At 42.3% G+C, this 24,328-nt stretch overlaps 1 protein-coding gene across 9 annotated transcripts in view; it reads right to left on the minus strand.

Moving 5' to 3' along the window:
• BAZ2B (bromodomain adjacent to zinc finger domain 2B) overlaps positions 1-24,328 on the minus strand; it is a 179,218-nt gene that overhangs the window by 91,820 nt on the left and 63,070 nt on the right. For 7 of the 9 annotated variants that reach the window (XM_056861596.1, XM_056861595.1, XM_056861592.1 and 4 more), the window contains exons 2-4: positions 20,443-20,601; positions 10,742-10,930; positions 309-470 (exon numbers count right to left, since the gene is read on the minus strand). In XM_056861596.1, coding sequence (XP_056717574.1) covers positions 309-470; positions 10,742-10,930; positions 20,443-20,599 — 508 coding nt within the window. In that variant the 5' untranslated portion in view covers positions 20,600-20,601. The remainder of the gene's footprint in view (positions 1-308; positions 471-10,741; positions 10,931-20,442; positions 20,602-24,328) is intronic. The other 2 variants (XM_056861597.1, XM_056861594.1) reach the window with 1 other exon arrangement.

Below are 24,328 nucleotides of genomic sequence, written 5' to 3' on the forward strand. Positions count from 1 at the left end.
TGTCACCTTAAAATAATAGCATCCTCGGAGCGGCTCACAACCAGCATAAACACAACAGCACAGAGCAAAATGTCATCATTGTTGCTGCTTTGAGGTGCTGATGCAGGCTTAAATAGAGCATGATCCCTATTCATTTTCCAGTGTGTACAAATCACAGGTAAATTAGGCCATTAGAATATTTGAATATTTGCATTTGCATTGGTTGCAGCATGCTCAAATGATCTAGGCGGAGTCATTAATTCAAAGAAATAGAATATACATTTTCCGGAATGAAGTATGTTTATTTACATTCATGTTTTACAGCTCACCTTTCTCTGAGCCGCCTCGATTACTTTTTCCTGCGGTTCTTGAATGGAACGAAGTGGTGTCATGATTCTGAGCAGGAGGAGCAAACAGAGGAGAAATTCCCAGAAGGGGTGGGAAGAAAGCTGCTCCAGTACGGGAGTGTACATCTGCATTTCGCCACCATTCTGTCCAAGAGCAAAAGAAAATATTGAGACAAAAAGCTCTGGTCTTGTTAATTTATGTATCATTCTAGTGTAACTCCATCTAGACATCCAAAATAGATCTGGTATATATTTTTAATCACTGGAACCTCTGTACTAAGGATCCCCAAGTGGCCACAGCTCTGTTCATGTAATAGTATCAGTTGATGTCCTAGCTCTATTGCTATTCATTTAAACAGAGATCAGTGCGCAGTGATCATCTTTTCCACTAAATATCAACTACCATCTAGATTCTAGAACATGAACTGTAAGCACCAGCTCTTCCTCCAAGAAACTTCGAGCAGCATACGTGGGTTTCTCCTCTTTCCTCACCACAACCTGTAGGGAGGATTGGTTGAAAGTGAATGATTTGCCCAAAGCTGCCCACTGGCAGTGCAATCCTGAACAGAACTACTTCTTCTATGGATTTAGGAGGGTGTAAGTCTGGTTGGGATGACACTGCAGGTTTCACAGCAAGCAGGAATTTGAACTTCTACTTCCCCGGGCTTAGTCTAACTGTAAGGTCTGAGTTCATCTGTTGAATCCCAATCACCAGATGTCCAGACAGAGTCATCTAAGAAGCAGTTTATTTGGGAAGCATAAGGTGTATCGCAGCAACTTACAGGAACAGGTATGAGGACTCTAATGGGGGGGGGGAAGCGGGCACGTTGGAACATATACATCACAAAGGCACAGTTGGATACCAGGCCGAGCCTGGTTCCCATGGCAGATTACAGTTATCACGCAAACGGAGCTCAAGCAGTCATAATAAACTTCTGAGCAACTTAACCTTGGAGCCAGCTGCGCTCCCAAGCCTGGAGCTCACACTAACACCCTAACTAGCTAGGGATGCCAGGTCTGGGGTTGGGAAATTCCTGGAGATTTTGGGGGTGGCACCTGGGGAGAGTGGGGTTTGGGGCAGGGAGGGGCTGCAGTGAGATATAATGCCGTAGAGTCCACCTTATAAACCAGCCATTTTATCTGGGCAACTGATCTCTATAACCTGGATATCAGCTGTAGTAGAAAAGGGCAAGAGTCCAGTAGCACCTTAAAGACTAACAAAAATATTTTCTGGTAGGGTATGAGCTTTCGTGAGCCACAGCTCACTTCTTCAGATACAGCTAGAATGTCAGAATGCCCTTTTCTACTACTGTAGACAGACTAACACGGCTACCCACTGTGAATTATCTGGATATCAGCTGTAATTCTGGAAGATCTCTAGCCACCACCTGGGGATTGGCAATCCTACTAACTACACGGTAATTTCCATGTTACTAATCGGTTTCAGGTAGCCGGCTCAAGGTTGACTCAGCCGTCCATCCTTCCGAGGTCGGTGAAATGAGTACCCAGCTTGCTGGGGGTAAAGGGAAAATGACTGGGGAAGGCACTGGCAAACCACCCCGCAAACAAAGTCTGCCTTGGAAACGTTGGGATGTGATGTCACCCCACGGGTCAGGAATGACCCGGTGCTTGCACAGGGGACTTTTACCTTTTAATCAGAGTTTAAAATCCTAATCTTACAATTACCTGTAACACTGAACATCAAATAAACGTTTTACAAATGAAACTGAGCTTAAACTAGCAACTGAGATTCTCGAAACATAAAAGCAACTTGGTCACAAAATTCAAATTTCACAGCAAAAGCTGGTTTTTTTTTGATGCACGTCTTGCCTGAAAACTTTGTTTCAGTGATTCAGGCAGCCCATTCCTGAGGGGAAGGCTGCATTCGGTGACTTGCTGCCTCCAAAGGAGGTTTTGCCTCCCCCACACCCCGCACTAAGGCTGAAACCTTGCCCTCGCCTGGAAAACCCATACAACTGCTCCATTGGGTTGCACGGGGATACGCCACCTCAAAAGGGGGTGTATCTTTAGATAAGGGAAAGGGGGCATTCCCAGGCCGAAAGGGCTTAAGAGCCTGCTTAAAGGCAGCTCCTCCCCTGGCCCGGTGTGGGAATGCCCCAAGAACTCTCCGGGAATGCCCCCAGGTGGTTGGTGCATGGAAGTGCACCATCTGGATGAGGTGCTGCATGAGGCTGCAGCACCGGGAGGATGCTGTCCGCCGCCCCACCGGCGGCTGTGCCACCCTGGGTGGAGTAAATGGCATGGGCGCCAGCACAGGGGACCTGAACGCCGGTGCAGCCCGTTCCTGGCCTCCTAGGGACTTTCATCCTTAAGGCTCAGGAATGGGCTGTGAGTTCATTAGAGTTATCATCATTCATAAGCCTGATATCCAAATCTCATCGTGAATCCATTTCGTTTTAAATTCCCCAAATAATTTTAAATTTATTTACCTAACATTCACAATAAGAAATAAAGGAATAAATCTCAAATCACACTTCAATTCATTTTTCTGTTATCTATGAACCTAACAAAAAGGCTACACTAATTAAATAAACACTGGCAGTGAAATCCTTAACAGAGTTAACCTTTTAAGCCCAATGAATTTAACTAGCTAAGAATGGTGCAATTGTGGATTTTAAAAACATCACTTCTGTGGTATATGTCCAACATTAACAATGCCCTCCAGACTAACAGTGCATTCCTAAGAGGGGGTATTTCCGCGGTGGCCGGCAGCGGCACAGCCACGACACCTTCTAAGAGGCTTCCTGGCTGCGGCGGAGGGAAAGCAAAATAATACCAAAAAGTTCCCATAGGAGAAAGCAGGGCTATGCCACCTAAAAAGGTGGCATGGCCACACCACCATGGGAGGGGTTGTTCCCAGGGTGAAAGGGGTTTGGCAACTCCACTCCCGGGAATGCCCCAGGAATGCCGGCGCGGAAACTTGAGCTGGGTGGCTGCCACTGGGAGGCTGCGCTGGTAGGGGAGGCTGGTGCAGCTCTGCACACCCAGGTGCCGGCAGAAATGCCCCCTGTGCCAGTGTTGGTGCCCATTATCATGGGATAAATGGGAACTTATGGGGTCAGATCAGCTCCTAAGCCGATTTGCTCCCCCTAGCCCGATCTCGTCAGATCTCAGAAGCTAAGCAGGGTCAGCCCTGGTTAGTATTTGGAAGGGAGACCACCAAGGAATACCAGGGTTGCTGTGCAGAGGAAGACACTGGCAAACCACCTTTGTTAGTCTCTTGCCATGAATACCCCAAAGGGGTCGCCATAAGTCGGCTGCAACTTGACGGCACTTTATACACACACACACACACACACAGGAATGCACTCTGTCTTCTCATCATCTATGAAAATGCCATTTGAATGGATTCTAATGACCAGCGCTTTCCTACTATGCCATTCTGTCTACACTACAATAACTTTAAAAACTAACTTTCCCCATCAATTTGCTCTGATCCAGCAAGAGTGAATATGCATCCAACATCTGAGTCTTGCCATAAAGCAGTCCTCATCTGACACCTTATCCACTATCAGAAAGTGAAGCTCTCAAAAGTTTCTCGACACGGAAGTGCATGATTGCCGCGACTCCTGAGAGTACTCAGCAGGAGAAAGATACCCCAGATATTTCCCTAGCAAACAAATTGTGTCAAAACATCTGACACTGCGACCATGGAACCACATATCTTCAGAAAAAGGAGATGTTTACCTGGCTCTGTCTGGCATTCTGTGAATCTGACGTTGTACAATAAAGAGGCCCCAGGCATGCCCTTCACCAGAAATTTCCAAGAAAATAACTAAACTGGAGTCCCACTATCTCCGTAATTAGTTTATTTTCCATGGGCACTGATTGTCGCTTCAGCTTAACTGTATGTGTTTTCTTTAAGCCAGAATTACACAGAGCTACTGTATAAAAACAACATCCCTTGCCAAGTTCTCTCTGTAAAAATTACAGTCATTTATATTTTACTCCATGATATCATCATGGCAAGATCCTCATTCTGTGATGACCTTATTGATTTATTTAGTGCATTTTAATCCCACCCCTTTCTTCAAGGAGCTCATGGGGGTAGATATCGTTCTCCCTCATCCGTTTTATCCTCACAGCAATCCTGTGAGCCAGGTTAGCCAAAGAGTGACTGGTCCAAGGTCACCTAGCAGACTCGATGTCAGTGTGGGGGCTTTAACCTGGAGAATCCCAGGTTTTAGCATCACACTCTAACCACTACACCACACTAGTTATGTAATGTCACACACATGGTAAAGGAACCAAAATATAAAGGGAGAAGAGAGGAATATGATGGTAGTTTGGGGGCACAATATATGCTTTGTAGGCAAAAGGCCCCATGTTCAATAATGTTCAACGATCTACCTCAGCGTAAGGTTGATTTATACGTGATGGCATTTTTAGTAGGAGTCTTGTGTCTTAGTTTCAGCCTAATTTATGTGTTCCACCATGTCTTTGCTCACTTCAGCCTAAGGGCCTTGTGATAAATGGAACAGGACGGGATCATGTGGACAGGGCTCCTTACTGAATAGAAAAAGTAACCTAATCCTTTCTTCCCTGCACCTTCCACAATTGCCAAAACTTAATGCTACCAATGATCTTTTCATCAAGGAATATTCACCCACAGAAACATTCACACAGTATTCAGCTCTTGTGGTTAGTTCTTTGGACTGAGGCCATAGTGAGCTTTATGCCACACACAGATTAATGGTTTGAATGGAAATCTTTGCAGTTTATCAGAAGTATGGTCTGTGCACTTCATAGATATTGATTATAGACAGCATTCCAATGAACATTTTGGAGAATGAAGGACACTTTGTGAGTGGGTGGGCTTTAATCCTGCCTCGTTTTATTAGCCATTTCACAGTAAAGGGTTTTTAGGTTCCAGTTACTAATTCCATAGTAAAAGGTTTTGAGAAGTGAAACTATCAACCTTCACTGAATTTAATAGAAGCTCTTTTTTATATAAAGCTGAACCTTAATAGAAACTGGCTATCATTTAATATTTTAGAAGGAGAAGTATGCTGGCATGTATTCAATCACACAGACCCTCCGATGTTTTCGGAAGAGAGGCCAGCAATTTCCACCAATACCCCTCCCAGTGCATACCCCCGACCCCAAGGAACAAAATTTCAGCAGGCTCAGTGGGCTGCAGCAAGACAACAAAGTGCAATAGCCCCAGTCCGTTGAGTCCAAGGATGATTGGACACATGCTGCTCTGAAGCCCAAAGAAAATCACAGACATGAAAGGCACCAGTATAACATCAGGCTCAGGGGTTGGAACCAGTTGCACTAGTGGGCAAGGTGCTCTCGGAGTTGGGCTCTTGTGAGGGTTGGGCTCCTTGGACTTCTCCTTGTGCTTAGTTTTCAGTCTGCGTTTTTTAGTGGGCAGTTCCAAACTAGCATGCTCATGGATTGGCCATTTAGTCGAAGTCGATGGCTTTGGGTCCAAGGACAACTAGGTTCGTGTTGGATCCAAGTATTGATCAGATGGAGGTTGATCAGACAGAGGTGGTACTGATGTGTGATTTCTGTGTCAGAACCAATTAGACCAAGGAAGGTCTCTGGGGGTGGTGGTCCTGGCACCGACTTCGGGTGGAGGCAAGATCAGGGCATTCTTCCAAAGTGCAGCTTTCAATCTGGCAGCTCATTCGAAGTGTGCCTTCAGTATTCAGGAGAAGTATGCTGGCAAGTATTCAATCACACAGACCCTCCAATGTTTTCGGAAGAGAGGCCAGCAATTTCCACCAATACCCCTCCCAGTGCATACCCCCCTGACCTCCAGGAACAAAATTTCAGCAGGTTCAGTGGGCTGCAGCAAGACAACAAAGTGCAATAGCCCCAGTCCATTGAGTCCAAGGATGATTGGACACACGCCGCTCTAAAGCCCAAAGAAAATCACAGACATGAAAGGCACCAGTATAACATCAGGCTCGGGGGTTGGAGCCAGTTGCACTAGTGGGCAAGGTGCTCTCGGAGTTGGGCTCTTGTGAGGGTTGGGCTCCTTGGACTTCTCCTTGTGCTTAGTTTTCAGTCTGTGTTTTTTAGTGGGCGGTTCCAAACTAGCGTGCTCACGGATTGGCCATTTAGTCAAAGTTGATGGCTTTGGGTCCAAGGACGACTAGGTTCGTGTTGGATCCAAGTATTGATCAGATGGAGGTTGATCAGACGGAGGTGGTACTGATGTGTGATTTCTTTGTCAGAACCAATTGGACCAAGGAAGGTCTCTGAGGGTGGTGGTCCTGGCACCGACTTCGGGTGGAGGCAAGATCAGGGCATTCTTCCAAAGTGCAGCTTTCAATCTGGCAGCTCATTTGAAGTGTGCCTTCAGTATAAAGTGTTGGCAAATTTTGCAAGCTGTCACATTATGACCCTCACCAAGACAAGGTGGGTAGAGTTTGAGTACATATGAGTGGGTCATTTTGATCCCACATGTCATGCACTTTTTAAATGAGGCCTTAAACGCCACGTGCAAACACCCTCAGGACTGAGGTCAGATTGGACCCAGAGCAAACTGCTGGCCCTAAAAGCATGTGGGGGTCTCAGCAGTAAGCAGGTTAGACCAGCTAGGGCTGTCTCAACCTGGCTGAAGGAACGAATCAAAGAACTCACAAACAAACTCGCAGAAGACGAAGAAACTCGGAGAAATGCTAGCTGTGTTCACTCTGGGCGGCAGCAAAAAAGGAACTGAGGGGAGAAGGGATGCCCTGCCCAGAAGCACATGACGGTTCTTGCGGGAAGCCGTCCCACCTGCTCTAAAGAGGAGGGGCACCCCCTTGCTAGGTTTAGAGCTAGTAAAAAATTCTCCGCCGCCAGGCCTGCGCCCAGGTGCAGTCCCAATGTGGGGCTGCACTGAAGACTGAAGGATGAACATAAGTATTCAGAATGTATAAAAGTTGAAATAAACTAGGCAGTTGTGCTTTGCCGTTAAAAGAGATTTATCTGTGAAAAATACTGGTATTGTGACTAAGCCTTGAATACAATGATTTTTTTCAAGAACTGTGTTAAGCAGCTTTTGGTTAAGTTAATTAGCAGAGATGAAACAAATTTTAAAGATACAAAGTTCTAGGTTTTTTTTAATACTTCTCCTCAGAACCACTCATTAGTCCACCTTGAGCAAAGATTTTGGAATAAACTTCTGAGGAAAGTACAGGGTCTCTATTGTCCACCTTGATTAAAAACACAGATTGGGCAGAGCACTAGAAAATATCCAGTAGGGAATAATCTATACAGGAAAGTCTGAGGAACAGATGACAAGATGTTCTCATTTTAGAAACTGGCCCTGTAAAGAAACTTATATGCAATTACACTTTTCATTTTTTTAAATGGCAAACTTTCAAAACCAGACAAACATAAGAGGTGATACCATGTTTTCTCTAAAGCACTGTCCCTCTCTCTCTCTCTCTCTCCAGAAGGGCTTTCTCAGATATATACATCAAGTTCAGTAGTGAATGAAGGTAGAAATGGTGCCAACAACAAACAATCTGCCATCATTATGCCAATTAGTGCTCGGTGATTTCTGGCAAGGTCGTTGAATTAATTCACCTAATTCATAGGAGTGCTTTTGATACCAGATTTTATCTGACAAATCACTCACCCTGCAAAGGGGTGACATGGTGGGAAAGAGGTTATAGATAACATAACATGGTCTGGACTATTGCATACAAAACATGAGCACCAATATGGAATTCTATTTTGACTAGAAAGAGGAAGATAAGCAAGTATATAAATAAAACAAAAAGAGAGTGCAAGGAGGGGCTGTGACCCAGTTTATAGAGCATCTGCTTGGCATGCAGAAGGTCCCAGGTTCAATCCCCGGCATCTCCAGTTAAAGGGACTAGACGAGTAGGTGATGTGAAAGACCTCTACCTGAGACCCTGGAGAGCCGCTGCCAGTCTGAGTTGACAATACTGACTTTGATGGACCAAGGGTCCGATTCAGTATGAGGCAGCTTCATGTGTCCACGTGAAATGGCAAATGTGGTGTGAAAGTGGTGTTAATATTACTCCAGAAAATTAATAAAGCAAGAAGAAAATGGATCGGTAAAAAAACACATATAAATTCTCTAAGAGAGCAAACAGATGGCCCAATCCAGCAGTTCCTTGCTCCCATCCCCATAATTCTGCTCAGTTTGCTGACAGGGGTGCCTCAAAACTTCTGTTTCTACTATGTATTACAGGTACATTCAAGTTACGAAACAAGCCTTGTTGGTTTGGTCCAAGAAAGAACCTCAAATAGGGGGCAGGACTCCCGCTATTATGGGAGACCGCCTGGCATCAGCCTCCTGTTACCTGCTGCCACTTCACAAGCCAGTGGAGGAAAAATGGGAGGGAGGGTTGCTCTTCAATGTCTATGGTTAAACCATACTAATTGGGGTGAATCTCAGAGCGTTGTCCCGACGCAATGACATCACTTCCAGTTTTGTGCTCAAAGTGATGTCACATGTTGAACTGATGCTGCCAAGATTTTCCCTGCCCTGGATTTCTTCTGGCAGGTTGCCAGCTGTGGTTGGCAACTCTTGCCTCAGACGTTCTTGATTTTGCACTCTCTCTCCTTTCTTCCTTGTGTGTTTTAATAGAGGTGTTTAACCCATAGTGGTTCTTTTCTTGCCTACAAGTCAGGATTCGACAAACCTTAGAATTATGGATCAAACCATAACGTATGCTCCAATCCTAGGAAGAGTTACAGCCTCTGAAATTCATTTAATTCAATGGGCTTAGACGGGTATAACCCTACTTAGGCCTGCACTGTTACCATCCTGGTTTGTATGCAAGAATCAAATCTCATGACAAATTATTCATTGCTGTTTATGGTAGCAAATGATGATATCCTAGTAATAGCACAAAAAACCCTGCTTGAGATTTATTTGTACCAACATGAATGCAACCTAAGCCAATTTTATTGAGGCCAGCAATATTAAATGCTGGAATATAAAATTGAACAACTGAACTACCCCATCTACTGATCAATAGAACTGGAGCTTATAAATTAAAAGAACCACCTTACAGCCCAAGAGATCTGTGATCAGTTAAAGCTTGTGGTAGGCTTTTATGGAAGCCAATTGCTCTACAGCAGATTAGAATTGCTGAAGGGACTACTCTTAAGAGAGTCCTAGGGTACAATTGCCACTAAAGCAAAGGATTTCTCCTCCCTGATTGAAAGACTGGATCTCTGATTAACAGTGAGAAACAGAGCGAGAACAAATATACCATGATCCAACAGCAACACCTATTATAGACAAAATTGGCACAACTGCCCAATCTGTTTGGCATAACAGAGAACAATCAATGAGCTAGAACGCTGTCACAGGGTCAATATCTAGAAAATAATTAACCCCTGAGATTTCTAACATTATTAAATAATTGGATATTCACTTGTGGCCATTCTTAAGACAGTTACAACTGGACCATAGCCACATTATTGTTTTTGGAAATATTGAACTTGTTGTATTATTGACGCCTTAGGCTGTAACTCTGATTCCCACTTGGAAGTTGGCAACCCTAATTCTCAGGTTTCCAATAATTAACCACAAGATGTAGAACCCCATCCAAAGTGGCAATAGCCAAGCTGAAGTCATTGTCAAGCCCTCACCAATAAAGAGTGAAAAACCTACACAAAATCACTTGAAAGTACATACTTGAGAGTTGAAATTAATGGGAAATAGGACTATACTAGGCAGAATATTTTCCATCTCTTTAAATTTCTCTTAGAAGCAGCAGGCAGTAACCGAACTTAATTGGCATTACAGAAAGAAGGGAGGTGAGTTAACCCTTTTTCAGAATCCCATCTTCCCTTTACCTCACTTTGGCTGTTTTTAAAGAAAATAGAGACAGGAAATCTAATCATAAATCTTCATTGTTTTCACTAATTTAGTCTGGTTTTCACATAACAGGCCAAGCTCCACCAGTCCAATTTTGAACATCTCAACACCAATAGGGCGGTTCTGGTTCTTTTTTCGTGTTAATTCAGGCATGAAAGTATTATCAGAGTAAATTTTATAAATCAGCGGAAAAACAACAATCCCACACTCATTTACTACCATGTCATTATTGCAATTAAACATCTTTTATTTTCTACTAAACTTAATGATCACAACTGGGAATCTCAGAGTTCAGATGGAAACGGCAACACTTGGATTGAGGCTAAGAACAAGTATCTGACAGATTACTATTCAGTGATTTGTACAAGGATCATAGTTCATCACCCAAAATATCAGTTTGTACTATTGCCGTCATTGACTTGCGTTATAAATTATAACCAGGAAGATCCTGGATATTGATCACATCCTAATCCTATGGTTAGAACAGGGGGGAAAAAGAAATCTGACTTCTACCATCCTGTAATTTTCTATAATCAGCACCTATTTGTTTTAGGAACATTCACGGTTGCATCTTGGCATATGCGGTTACCTGGAAAAGGTGCTAGTTGGGGATGTGCTGCTAAGGCTGTGGGCGTACCAAGTGTCCCCAAGCCCCCAAATTCTGTATGCCCTGAGCTGGCTGTATGTAGACCAAAGACTGGGTGGCTGACCATTGGGAAGGCACTCGACACTGTGGACAGGTTACACGGTTGATCCCCAGCTGTTCTGAATAAATGTCCTGAAGGGGAAAAAAACAACATTTCAAAATGAGCTGTCAAGAACACATGCTCATCACGTCACGTTCTGCCCTGCAATATAAACATACCATACGAAAAGTTTTGGGTTTTTTTAAGAACAGTTTTATGTCTTTTTTACATTTATTATCCAGGCTTATCCAAATACATTAACAAGCTCAATAGCCTTGAACGAAAGGCATCATGTTTATCGACATCATAATTTTAGGTACTGTAGAGGTGCTGTATTTTTTATTATACATCTGTGCAATATTAACCACAGGTGCTTACAATGATATTTAGAAATGAACAGCAGCTTTCTTCTCCCATTAGCTTACATACAACTCTTTTATTTGACTTCAATAGGACAAATCAAAGAATGATGCCTTTTACTAACGGGAAATAAATCTGTAGTGACTCAGATTTCAATACATGGATATAAACTGGCAAAGACGGTCTTCCACAGATTTGCTATTAATGCATCAGCTGTTCTCACATTCATTGTTTTGATATTATATTCAAAACAGGAGAATAAAAGGACTTTAATATCAATGTGAACATAATATGTTAAACTAATTGTTTCATTATTTTCTCGTTGTTTACCAGTGTTCCAGTGCATACTGCTGTTTAATAATGCATCCTCTCAAGGAAGCAAATTTCTTCCCCGTTTTGGCTGTTTAGATATGCTGCAGTATAATGCTTGTGATGTTTATAATTTGCCGCTAGGTGGTGCCAATTGGATCACTTCGCCCTTTGCTCATAGAACAACCACTGACAACCTTTCTAAAAAAACAGTCTTTACTCTTTGAATTGTCCATAGTAGAGAAGCCATTTAAGTGCTCTCAGATGAAACTGCATTTACTTTATAAAAACAAACAGTCATTGAGGAAAGCCCACTCGGTCACTCATAGGAGAGGGACTTCAGCAAAGTATAATACTTTTCACAGGAGATATTTCATTCAGAGTTCTTGGAATAGGGTTGCCAGCTTCAGGTTGGGAAATACCTGGAGATTTTGGGGGTGGAGCCTATCTGAGGAAGGTGGGGTTTGGGGAGGGAAGGGACTTCAATGCCACAGAGTCCAATTGCCAAAGCAGCCATTTTCTCCAGGGGTACAGATCTCTGTCACCTGGAGATTTGTTTTAATAGCGGGAGATCTCCAGCCACCTCCCTGGAGGTTGGCAACCCTATCTTGGAATGTTACCAACTTCCCTGTTTGCATCTACAGACTGAATTCTTCTTGAACCCAAACCTGGGTTACCAGATTCGCTTTTTTTGTGAATGCATACAGAAGGCACCTAAGTTATTTGCATCCTGATAAATTCTGATTGCCCACCAAGCCACTTGGCCTGTGCAGCAGCAACACATGGGCAATGCTGGTATGAAAGTAAAATCCCTAAACACTACAGATCCTGCTGCTATCATGCTATCATAAACACTGCTGCTATCATACTGCCCTTGTAAAAATCTATGGTGAGACCACACTTGGAATATTGCATACAGTTCTGGTCACCACACATAAAAAAAGGATATTGCAGAGCTTCAGAAGGTGCAGAAAAGAGCAACCAAAATGATCAGGGGACTAGAGCAACTGCCCTATGAGGAGCGGTTAAAATGCCTAGGGCTGTTTAGCCTGGAAAGAAGGCAGTTGAGACATGATAGAGGTCTATAAAATTATGCATGGTATGGAGAGTGGACAGGGAGAAGCTTTTCTCCCTCTCTCATAATACTAGAACATGGGGTCATCTGCTGAAGCTGGAGGGTGAGAGATTCAAAACAGATAAAAAGTATTTTTTCACCCAACACATACTTAAATTGTGGAACTCCCTGCCCCAGATGTGGTGATGGCTACCAACTTGGAAGGCTTTAAGAGGGGAGTGGACATGTTCATGGAGGAGAAAAGTGCTGTTGAAACTTGGCCTTCATGGAAGGTGAACTCTATGGCATTATACCCCATTGTAGTCCCTCCCCTTCCCATGCTCAGGCAACCTGGAGATGGCAATCATAGCCAAACTGGAAGCAGTGCAGGAGGAGAAGACAGCTGATGAGGTGACAAAAAACTGACATTGTCTGATGAGGGGTCTCAGCCAAGTGGCCCCCGGGGCTTCAGCAGAGTTGCTGGGGCTTGGCTCTACTTGCTTCTGGCCACCAGTGGCCCTCTAGGGCAGTGGCCCACCAGGAAATTTCCCTGAAAGTTAAATGGCCAGTCAACCCCAAGTGACACCGGCAATTATTCTCACCTATTTTCAGTGTAAGCACAGCAAGTCACCTGCTGTAGGTCAAGTCAACTTTCAAAACTGACCCAAGGTAAGGTGCCATGCAGATGCTTTGACCTTAGATTTAATGTCTCCCACATTTAAAAATCACTTTAAAATTATATGAAATCCAAGGCTGAAGTACATTTAAAAGGGTTCTTTTCATGGTCATGCAAACTAGAGCTGGAAAAAAATCAATTCTGACAGAAATGTTAAGAATATTTAGACCTATTTAATTCCATTCAAAAATACTCATAAAAATAATTCTGTATAACATTTGCAATTGAGCTCTTGCAAATATTTTTTATGTAAAATGCACACAAGATTCAAATGTGCCTAGGAAACAAAAGGTATTAATTTTAAAATATGTGTTTAAGAAAACATGTTCGAAAAGGAGTATGTTTGGGTTTTTTACCTCAAAGCAAGTCATATGACAGTGTGCTGAATAATACCGACTCTCTACTTCGACTCATTATCTTTTTGTTTCTCAATACATTAATATTCTGGCTAGAGATGAATATTTGTATTTCCTTTCATTTTTCGGTTTTAGTTTTCATTCTCGTTTAAAGGTGCCAGCTTTCTGTATGCATGTTTTGCATAATGAAATTTAATACAAAACTACATTGCTTAAGACTCTTGACTTACATTATAATAGGTTGAATATTTTTCAGCAAAGCTTTTGAAATTCTACTAGCCAGTACATAGATAAATGATTGAAAGTATTACCCAAAAGGCCAGCATCCATTTCGACAGTGCTGGTGTCTTAGTAACAAGGAACGATAAAGGCAAATGCCTTTATTAATATTAATGAATTTTGTGCTGCACTATAATAAGCCTTTTCGAAAGAACTAAAAGGGATAAATACTTAACTAATGCGTTAAACATAAAACATTGGTGAACAAAATCCTTTGCAAAGCAAAAGCAGCAGAAGACTGATCAGTTAGATTTTTCCTCCCAGTAACTTCATGTATAAAATACTGGAGATACGAGGGCATTATCTTTTGTGAAAGGTGTGGACAAAAATTCTCACAACCTCATAAAGGAGGGAAAAGTGATATCTTTCACTGAGGTAACTTTGGGTTGGCCTGACCAAAAGCTTTACTTGTATCACTTCTCTAACATCTGAGATGAGCACGGCAACATCACTTGAAACGACATATGCTTTCTCTTCTTCATTTAAAAGAATATTAATCTTTGACTGGCTTGTTGAAACATGTCTTCCAACACAGATGTAAATTTGTAATACTGACAAATAAGTCCTTTACGTTAAACAGGGAAGATGTAGCTAATCATCATGAAATAAAGATCTCTGACTTTAACATTGGTAGCAATTCAGTACAATATTCAAAGGTTACATTATTTAAAAAATGAGAAATTATGGTCATTAAAACACAACAATTGTTATACCAGAATGAAATAAAGACTAAAATTTGTAGTTGGTTTATTAAAAATCTAAGCATATGTTATAATGAATTCTACTATTATTTTTCATTCATAATAGCAGAATGAAATTTGTGCACCCAGTCTTTTTCAAGCTTCACTTACAATTCACTAATCAGTAAATCCAGAGTTGGATGTTAGAAGTCAGAGGGGTTCAAATGTCCTGAAGTAAATCCTGTAACTTAACTAGTTTTTGAACCTGAGTCTCACAGAGTAATCCTAAAAACAAATACAGCCCTGCTCATTTAAAGGCATCTTTGCGTATGTACAATCTCACGGTAGAGTGAAGATGTCCAACCAAGAGACTTCAGTAGGGTCAGTACTTGATCCATGTAAGCTTATTTCCCGAATAGTGTGCATAAGATCAGGAAGAATATGAGTGAGTTAAAGTCAAAATATGTGATGTGCAACGTAGACTGCATGTTTTAAATATATTAACTATATATTAACTAAAGCACACGACTCAAAGCTCAAACATTACCTCTACAGCCTTAGGCTAGAATCCACAAATTGCTTATTCCAGACAGTTCTGGGGCTCATTCAAATGCTCTGTCATTGAACAAGGGTTTGTGTTAGGGTTCACTTCAGTACATCAGTCTGACTGTGGGTGAAATTCATGTGTCAGCACTTTAGAGGTTACATACGTAGAAGAGATTGAGATGCATTTCTGTAATCATTGCTAATAATATATCCTCTGAAAAAGCCCGTGGGAAGTTCCACTGAAGTGCATGGGAATACAGACTGCTCACGCGAAAGTGGCTTACAATTCAGGCTTGTAATGATTAAAAATAGTGTAGAAAAAGTATGTAGCATAATTACTGTACTCAGATTACAAGCACTTGGAAGAGTATTTTTCCCCCCTAACGTCACTCTATATAGTTATAGCTGATTTCAGAGTACCCACAAATAACATATTATCTGTAATACAATCTCTCTGGCATAACACCTAGGGTTCCAGCCTGGGTTCAATCTGTATCTTGGGATTTGTGCAGGAGAAATACAGAAGTTTATTACAAGCTTGCTTAATAGACTATTGATTACTGCAAAGGAAATAATTATATTGAACTGAAGGAAACCCAAACCTCTCTAATTGCAAGCTGAGAGGAAGGTGTTTTCGACTTTATATCAATGGAAACAATACTGCTAATACTGCAAAGGATAAATGGTCAAGTATATAAACAGAATTTCCTTTTTTTTCCCTTCTTTTTTTGGCACATAGCACAGGGAGACTGATAAACTAACGAATTATCATATATTTTTCCAAGGCCGTGTGAAGAACAGAACTGGAAATTGAAAAGAAAGGGAAAGGATGAGATTACTTTTCATCTTGGTATTGCAATATCCTGTAAATGTATCGTTTTCTAGATTTTATTGATCCATGCTGAGTAAAATACAATCGCATGTGAGTTGCTGCACGGCTGCAGCAACAAAGCTAATATTTGGCTATTGTTCAGAGACATAACTATCAGTGAACATTCACTGCAATATTATGCAGTTTGACAAAAGACTGAAAGTCCCCCTACCCAGTCTATTCAAAATGCATTACTGGTATGTGAGTGCATCATATAAATCCCAGTGAATTTTAGGTTCTATAATGAATACAGGAAAGATCTATTTTAGGATCCAGCTTTTAAAGCCTTTCACTTTTTCAGCTTTTTTGTCTAGGGGTTGGATCCAGTGATGCAAAAACAGAAAAAGAAATCTACTTAGCATAGTTCTCAGCTTGTGGGGAGAGACTGCAAGATTTTGTGCAACTTCTGATGCTGTTCTAGTTTGCTCATACACACACAAGATCTTGTGCAACCATCTCCTTCCTTTCCCATATTGGACCCTGAAGAGCAGTTTTGAGAATTAAGCTGGTATGTTCACTTCTTGAACCTCTGAGATTGGTTGTACAAGATTTTGCCCCAGTGGAAACCTAAGTAGAGATTTAATCGGTTTGACTTACTGCAAGTGACTGCGACTGTCTTTTTTTCCCGTGTCCACTAGTAGGACAGAGGTCCTATGGCTAGACAGGGGTAGATCAAAGGCGGGGTACCAGCTTCCAGCAGGCAACTGACACCTGCACCTGCCGTCAAGAGCCTGGGTGTGATCCTTAATGCCTCCTAGGGTTGCCAGGTCCCTCTTTGCCACCGGTGGGAGGTTTTGGGGGTGGAGCCTGAGGAGGGCGGGGTTTGGGGAGGGACTTCAATGCCATAGAGTCCAATTGCCAAAGCGACCATTTTCTCCAGGTGAACTGATCTCTATCGGCTGGAGATCAGTTGTAATAGCAGGAGATCTCCAGCTATTACCTGGGGGTTGGTAACCCTAATGCCTCCCTATCAACGGAGACTCAGGTCACAGCCGCAGCCAAGGAGGCATTTTATCATGTCTGCTGAGCTAGGCAGCTGGTGCCCTACCTTTCCCACCATGATCTAGCTATGGTGATCCATGCAACAGTCACCTCCAGTCTAGATTACTGTAACTCACTCTACGTAGGGCTGCCCTTGAGACTGACCTGAAAATTCCAGCTGGTTCAAAATGCCGCAATGTGGGTTTTTACGGGGACCCCGCCGTGAGCACATATTCAGCCAGTGCTTTGTCAACTGCACTTGCTCCAGGTGGAGTACTGGATCAGGTTCAACCCTCACACGGTCTGTGACCAGTGTATCTACGGGAGCGCCTCTCCTGGTACATCCCAAAGAGAGCATTACGCTCCACAAGCAACAATCTACTGGTGGTTCCTGGCCCAAAGACTGTCCGGCTCTCCTCGACCAGGGCCAGGGCCATTTCGGCCCTGGCTAGGGTTGCCAACCTCCAGTACTAGCTGGAGATCTCCTGCTATTACAACTGATCTTCAGCCGATAGAGATCAGTTCACCTGGAGAAAATGGCATTCCTGGGTGGGTATTAGATGTCTTCCGCCACACTATGCAAGATGCTATGGCTGAAGGCTTCATCAGCTGATGAATACAAATGCAGCTTGTAATGACAGACAAATGTATAGATAGAATATTGGAAATTTCTTCAACTGGCACCTGGCGGTCAAATGCCGCCAAAGTAGTGGAGCTTCTGATGGAGTGTGCTGTAATCTTGGGAGGAACCAGGGAGTCGCTCAACATATAACATTGCAATCCCCATATTGAAGGAGTGGGAGATGGCAGGTGAAAGGCTTGCAGGCCATCCATAAAGGCGCTTCTGACTAAGTTGACTAGTTAGGAGTGAAAGAAAGAAAGCCCCCCACCCCCACCCCGCCTGGGTCAGTGGTGGTGGTGGGGGAATGTTACCAGACTTGGTAAACTCAAATGAGGTAGGTTGTGGAGAGGAAATTCATTCTGCAATACCTGGGGAGCTATCCTGATCGTCCAGATTAGAGCCGGTAGTTGTGAGAGCTGTTTTTACTTTACACGATCTGACAAAATCGGGCTATGCTTTGCTGCCTTCCCTGCATTTACAGCTAATAGCATGGTTAAATTTACTCTTTATTGGACTCCCATAGTCAGAGCTCAACCAATTATTTGATCTGGATCTTCTCTTATTAGTTTATAGTTCAGATAACAAAGTTAGGTTTAAGTAAACATGGTTAAGTAATGTTAAGTAACTAATGTCCAGCATTAGAACTCACTATTGGCTATATCAGGCAATGGTTAAAGTTACATGAAAAGCATCTCACCCTATCCATGAAGGACAATCTAAATACCATCAATTAATTCTAAGAACAGCAAACACTTTCTGAGTGTTGACGAAGGCTTTCACGGTCAGAGTTCATTGGTTCTTGTAGGTTATCCGGGCTGTGTGACCGTGGTCTTGGTATTTTCTTTCCTGACGTTTCGCCAGCAGCTGTGGCAGGCATCTTCAGAGGAGTAACACTGAAGGACACTCCTCCTTCAGTGTTACTCTTCTGAAGATGTCTGCCACAGCTGCTGGCGAAACGTCAGGAAAGAAAATACCAAGACCACGGTCACACAGCCCGGATAACCTACAAGAACCAACTTTCTGAGTGGTTCACAACAACAACAAAAACCAGGCACCTTTGGAATTCAGACACTGGATGGTGGGTGCAACCAAAAAATGGCTTCCACAAGAGGCAGAGCCAACCACAAAATCTTAGAGAGTGAGGTCATGTATAACTCTTATAGTAACTCTTCAACATTTCAGGCAGAAGCTTTGTTTAACAGGAGGGGCATATTGTTTAAAATATTTCTTGAACAGTACCTTTCTGACATATCTTAGAAAGCAGGAAAATTTATTATTGGATCGGAATATTTTTGCTTCTGAAACAATAATAGTATACTTAATCAGTAAAGATACAGAAATCAATAATAAAGATAGATGTGTTAATAAAGATAGATCAGTAATAAAGATAGCATGGGACATTTAAGTTTCTTCATTGAAAAGATCTTCCCAGACCAATCAGTTCAGCATAATTAAAATGACTTGGCATCATCATGTGTTAGGGAGGGCAGGAAGGGTTGCATCAGTGTTTGGCTCTCGTGGCCCTTTCTTACATGCCCAGGGAAATGCCGATTACCACTTTGGGGTCAGGAAGCAATTTTCCTCCAGGCCGGATTGGCCAGGGATTCTGGAGGGGTTGTTTTTTTGGCCATCTTCTGGGCATGGAGTATAGGTCACTGGGTGTGTGTGGGGGGGGGGAGGTAGTTGTGAATTTACCGCATTGAGCAGAGGCTTGGAATAGATGGCCCTGGTGGTCCCTTCCAACTCTATGATTTTATGAAATGGACTGGAAAGAAAGGTCTTTCATGATTGGGATACCATATTTTTCCGTCTATAAGACGCCCCCATGTATAAGACAACCCCCTTTTTTTTAAATCCAAAATTAAGAAAAAATAGGGGTCGTCTTCCGTGTATAAGACAACCCCCAATTTTGGGGCAAAATTTTAAAGAAAAAAATGTAGTCTTATACATGGAAAAATACGGTAATTTTATTCTGCATACTTAAACCCAAATGTACTTTTATCTCTTGTACTGAAGGCAATTTGGGCCACTGCAGCAAGTGTAGCCACCTGGACACCTGCAGGTGCCCTGGGGAGCTTTAATATACAAAAGGAAAATTGCACAGGTAAGATTTGCAAGCTTCAGATACGTATCTGGCTTATGAATCTAAACTAATTTTCCCTTTAGACATTATGGCAGCAAAGCAAAAACAGGAAGCACAAAAACATTTGTGATTTACAGTATGGGGCATTTTTAATACTCTACAGAACCGTCCTTTGGCTAGGACGAATCAGGGTGGTTGCCACCAATCACATGGATGGTGGTGTCTGTAGAGGGTCTACAGTCCATGTGATCAGCACTAGCTTGGAAGCAGATGTCTTGCGAGACCCAGAGGTCTTGTGAGAGTGGGAGGAGAATGTTCTTGTTCCAGATCATGCACCACCCAGGAACAGCCTGTAGATTCTACCACCTCATTCCACCTGCAGAGCTGCAACTTCACCCCCTGCCTAGAGATGATATATGATCCTATTCTGATTTTTGATTGCCTGCGACTTTGAAGTGTGTAAGCCACTTTGAGTCCCGTGTTCTTGGAAAAAAGTGGCATATAAACATGTTAAAGAAAATAATACATTAAAATGAAGATAGTACTCATACAGTTGCTTTGCAAATATCTTCCTTATTTAGGAGGGCATCAATTTCAGTATGCAGGACAGGTGTCTTTTGCTACATTAGGTGCATTTCCCCCCTGTACAACTAGCTACCGCATAAATTTTCTGTGTAAAACTAAAAAGTCCTATTGATCAACTCCAAAATATGCAAATATTTCAAAATAAAGCTCAACGATACAAGCAAATGACACTGAACAATATAATAAATAAGGCAATGTTTACCACAGGTGTTGATTGTGGAGCTAAGTGATGCAGCTCCAGTGGAAAGGCCACCTTTGGAAACTGCCGAAACAACAGAAGATGCTGAAGATGCAGGAGATGACGTAGTTGTAGTAGAGGAGGCTGCTGCTGTCGATGTTAACCGCTCTCCAGACTCCATATCTGCAAGAGAAAAGGACACATTAATATTTGCATCAACGGGAGTTTCAAAGGATTATCAAAAGCATGTTAATGATTTCAATACACCTTTCTAGGTACAGGTTTAAAATGGTAGCTACAACGCCTGAACTAACGGAGCAATTCTAAACAGAATCATGCCCTTCTAAGACATCAATGTCATTGGGCTCTGAAGGATGTAACTCTGCTTTGGATTGTACAGCAAGAAACTGTGAGGGGCAGCAAAACCCATATGGTTGAGTTGACATTACAGTTCTTGCCCCAAACTAATGAGCCACACATGTACACAACATACCTGCTGCCATGCTCCCCTCACTGTCTCTTTTTGATTCCCTGAACAGATGATCTGAGCTGTCAAACCTGACAGGATCAATAATCTCTTTTTTGGGAGACAGGGGAAGAACTCTCAGAAAAACTAAGAGGCATGGGTCTCTGGCTTAGACCCTAAAGATGTCTTGGACCCACACAAGTGTTTCAACAGGCACAAGGATTTCCATCCATGGAGCAGATTCCCACTTCTCTATTCCCCCACTAGCCCAAAATGCACCCCTAATCCTGTTACTGGGATTTCAGGAGAGGGAAGGTGAGGAAATTTCACTTACCCTGTGGAAAAACTGTTTTGGATCCAAACTGAGATAATTTTGTACAAATTTTGAAATATCCTCCCGCCTATACATTTTAACAGTAATGCAAATTTTGAAGTTATTTCATTGTAGTGGACACAACAGAAATACCCTACACATTTGGCCCAGGTGAGCAGACCTGTGGGGTAGATTTTTTTTTTTTTGCCATCAAGTCACAGCTGACTTATGGCAACCCCCATAGGGTTTTCAAGGCAAGAGATGTTCAGAGGTGGTTAGCTATTGACTGCCTCTGCGTCATGACCCAGGTATTCCTTGGAGGTCTCCCATCCAAATACTATCCAGGGCTAACCCTGCTTAGTTTCTGAGATCTGACAAGATCAGGCTAGCCTGGGACTATCCTGGTCAGGGGGTAGATAGAGTGGAGGGTATATAGCTTGGTGCACTATGGTATAGGCATTCCTGGCCAACAGCTGACAGGAAAGTGCAAAGAATGGTAAAGCAAATCATACTTATGGCTTGTATTACCGTTGAACACATGAAGCTGCCTTATACTGAATCAGACCCTTGGTCCATCAAAGTCAGTATTGTCTACTCCAGGGTCTCGGGTAGAGGTCTTTCACATCACCTACTTGCCTAGTCCCTTTAATTGGAGATGCCAGGGATTGAACCTGGGACCTTCTGCATGCCAAGAAGATGCTCCCTTTAATTGGAGATGCCAGGGATTGAACCTGGGACCTTCTGCATGCCAAGTAGATGCTCTACCACTGAACCACAGCCCCTCCCCTGTATTCTATATGTGTCCTTGCTGGTATGATGGAAATAAACAGTATTATATAATGGTATGTGATAAATATGTGACTCTTTCCAATACTCATTGGAGTACCTCATAATAAATGCTAAAATATACAATTAAATCACTTGCACGACTTCCATGCAAGATAATGTGAAGTGCATGATATTCTATGGCTGCCTTCAGACTTCACAACAAGTCTTGGTTTGTGTGTGACTGACAGGCATTATCATCCCTCCATCCCCCCCTCCCTTTCTTTTGTGCACCAGGCTTTTGATCAAACTCCAAAAATGTTGTGATGTCTGAATGCAGGCACCTGTTGACCATAGTGGCCAGGTAGAAGAAGAAGAAGAAGAAGAGTTGGTTTTTATATGCCGACTTTCTCTACCACTTAAGGGAGACTCAAACCGGCTTACAATCACCTTCCCTTCTCCTCCCCACAACAGACACCCTGAGAGGTAGGTGGGGCTGAGAGAGTTCTAACAGAGCTGTAACTTGCCCAAGGTCACCCAGCTGGCTTCATGTGTAGGAGTGGGGAAACAAATCCAGTTCACCAGATTAGCCTCCGCCGCTCATGTGGAGGAGTAGGAAATCAAACCCGGTTCTCCAGATCAGAGTCCACCGCTCCGAACCACTGCTCTTAACCACTACAGCTTAATTCCAGTCTAGAATCCCAGTTTGTGGGAAAGAATCAAACTTGAATTTACCTAATTCACAGTGGGTAGCCGTGTTAGTCTGTCTGCAGTAGTAGAAAAGGGCAAGAGTCCAGTAGCACCTTAAAGACTAACAAAAATATTTTTTGGTAGGGTATGAGCTTTCGTGAGCCACACACCGCTCACTTCTTCAGATGAATTTACCTAGATGCCTGCATTTGGATGTCATTGGACTTTGAAGACCTCCAAAACCAGGAAACTGTACAACATGTTACAAACAAGGAGGGAGGGAGCATGGGTAATAAGACATATTCCTGCCTATCACAAACAGAGGTTTGTTGTGACATCTGAATGTGGCTTATATAATGACTCAGAGGACTAATTTAAAATATTACAAGTAAAAATATTCTCATTCGTATTTTAAAATGGAATCATGATGCCCAAGTTGTCAAAGGCATATTTATTGTTGTTGCTCTGTTTTTGTTGTTGTTGTTCTGTTGTTGGAACTGTTTGTGCTCAAGACTGTTGTCATAAGAGCAGAGAATAAAGAAGGAAGAATTAAAATGGAATTGAATTAGATTTATTTTTTTTATTTTTTAAAGAGGGGATCAGGGGAGAATGAAATTGGTACTGGGAAATGTTGAGCTACTGTATGTTTAAAAAAGCAAATTACATAAAATATAAATAACCCCCTTAAAAAACCCTTGTTCATTACATGCTGAATTGTAAGCATAAGCTTTAATACAGTTTACTAAATGTAGATCAATGTAACTACAATACTGGCATTTATCCACATTGTCTGCCATTGTATGGCGAGACAGAGACATAAGAATTTTGTTTTTAACTTAAGGCTAACCCTTAATTGTGCCCACTTAGTTCATTATACTAAACCACAGCAGATGGCTGACACTGTAAGAGATAATCCCTGAAAGAGCCATTAGTCAGGATCAGCAATAATTAGACTGTAACCCCAAAGGTTTATGAGACAAAATAAAAAGTATCAATAAACATACAGCTCTCCTATGAAAAGCAACAAGTGTTTTTTTTTTTTATTCTTTCACGGACGCACTACCAGAGAATACACTGATCTGAGTAAAATTAAATAGGCTTGCAAAAAACAAAGCACACTTTTTTAACGATTCCCCCCCTTCCCCATTTTCTAGGTTCTAGTTTCTATTCTCTGGCATGATGAAAATTTCTTTTTCTGATTGCATACTGGTGAGCAGCATTTGCAAAGAATGTGACTATCCAGTTGAAATACAAGGCTGGACTGCATGCCATTTCCTAAATAGCTAGCAAAAGGCTTCTCTTTCTTTTTACTAACCAGCGAATAAAAATTTCAAGGCTAACTGAAATGCACTCTAGCAAACCAATAAATAAATTATATATTTCATAAAGCCAACATTCCAATCAAATTAAAAACGGCACGTTCTTGAGTAAGATGAATACACAGAGGGAAAATATGTGTACTATAATATTTTTGGCTTTCTCCATATACTTTTAAAGTCAAGCAAGTTCACTGACAGGACGTATCGACTTCCACAGTGCAGCCTATAAGCCCCCACTGACCCCTGGTTGAATCCCCGCTCCCTCCGCCGTGGCCAATTCCAGTCCATGCATGGGCAAGGCCGATGTATTTTTAAATTGCCCACTTTTTAATATGCTCTTCAACGTCACTTTTAACA

This window comes from Euleptes europaea, chromosome 15, assembly GCF_029931775.1.
Source record: "Euleptes europaea isolate rEulEur1 chromosome 15, rEulEur1.hap1, whole genome shotgun sequence".
NCBI lineage: Eukaryota > Metazoa > Chordata > Lepidosauria > Squamata > Sphaerodactylidae > Euleptes > Euleptes europaea.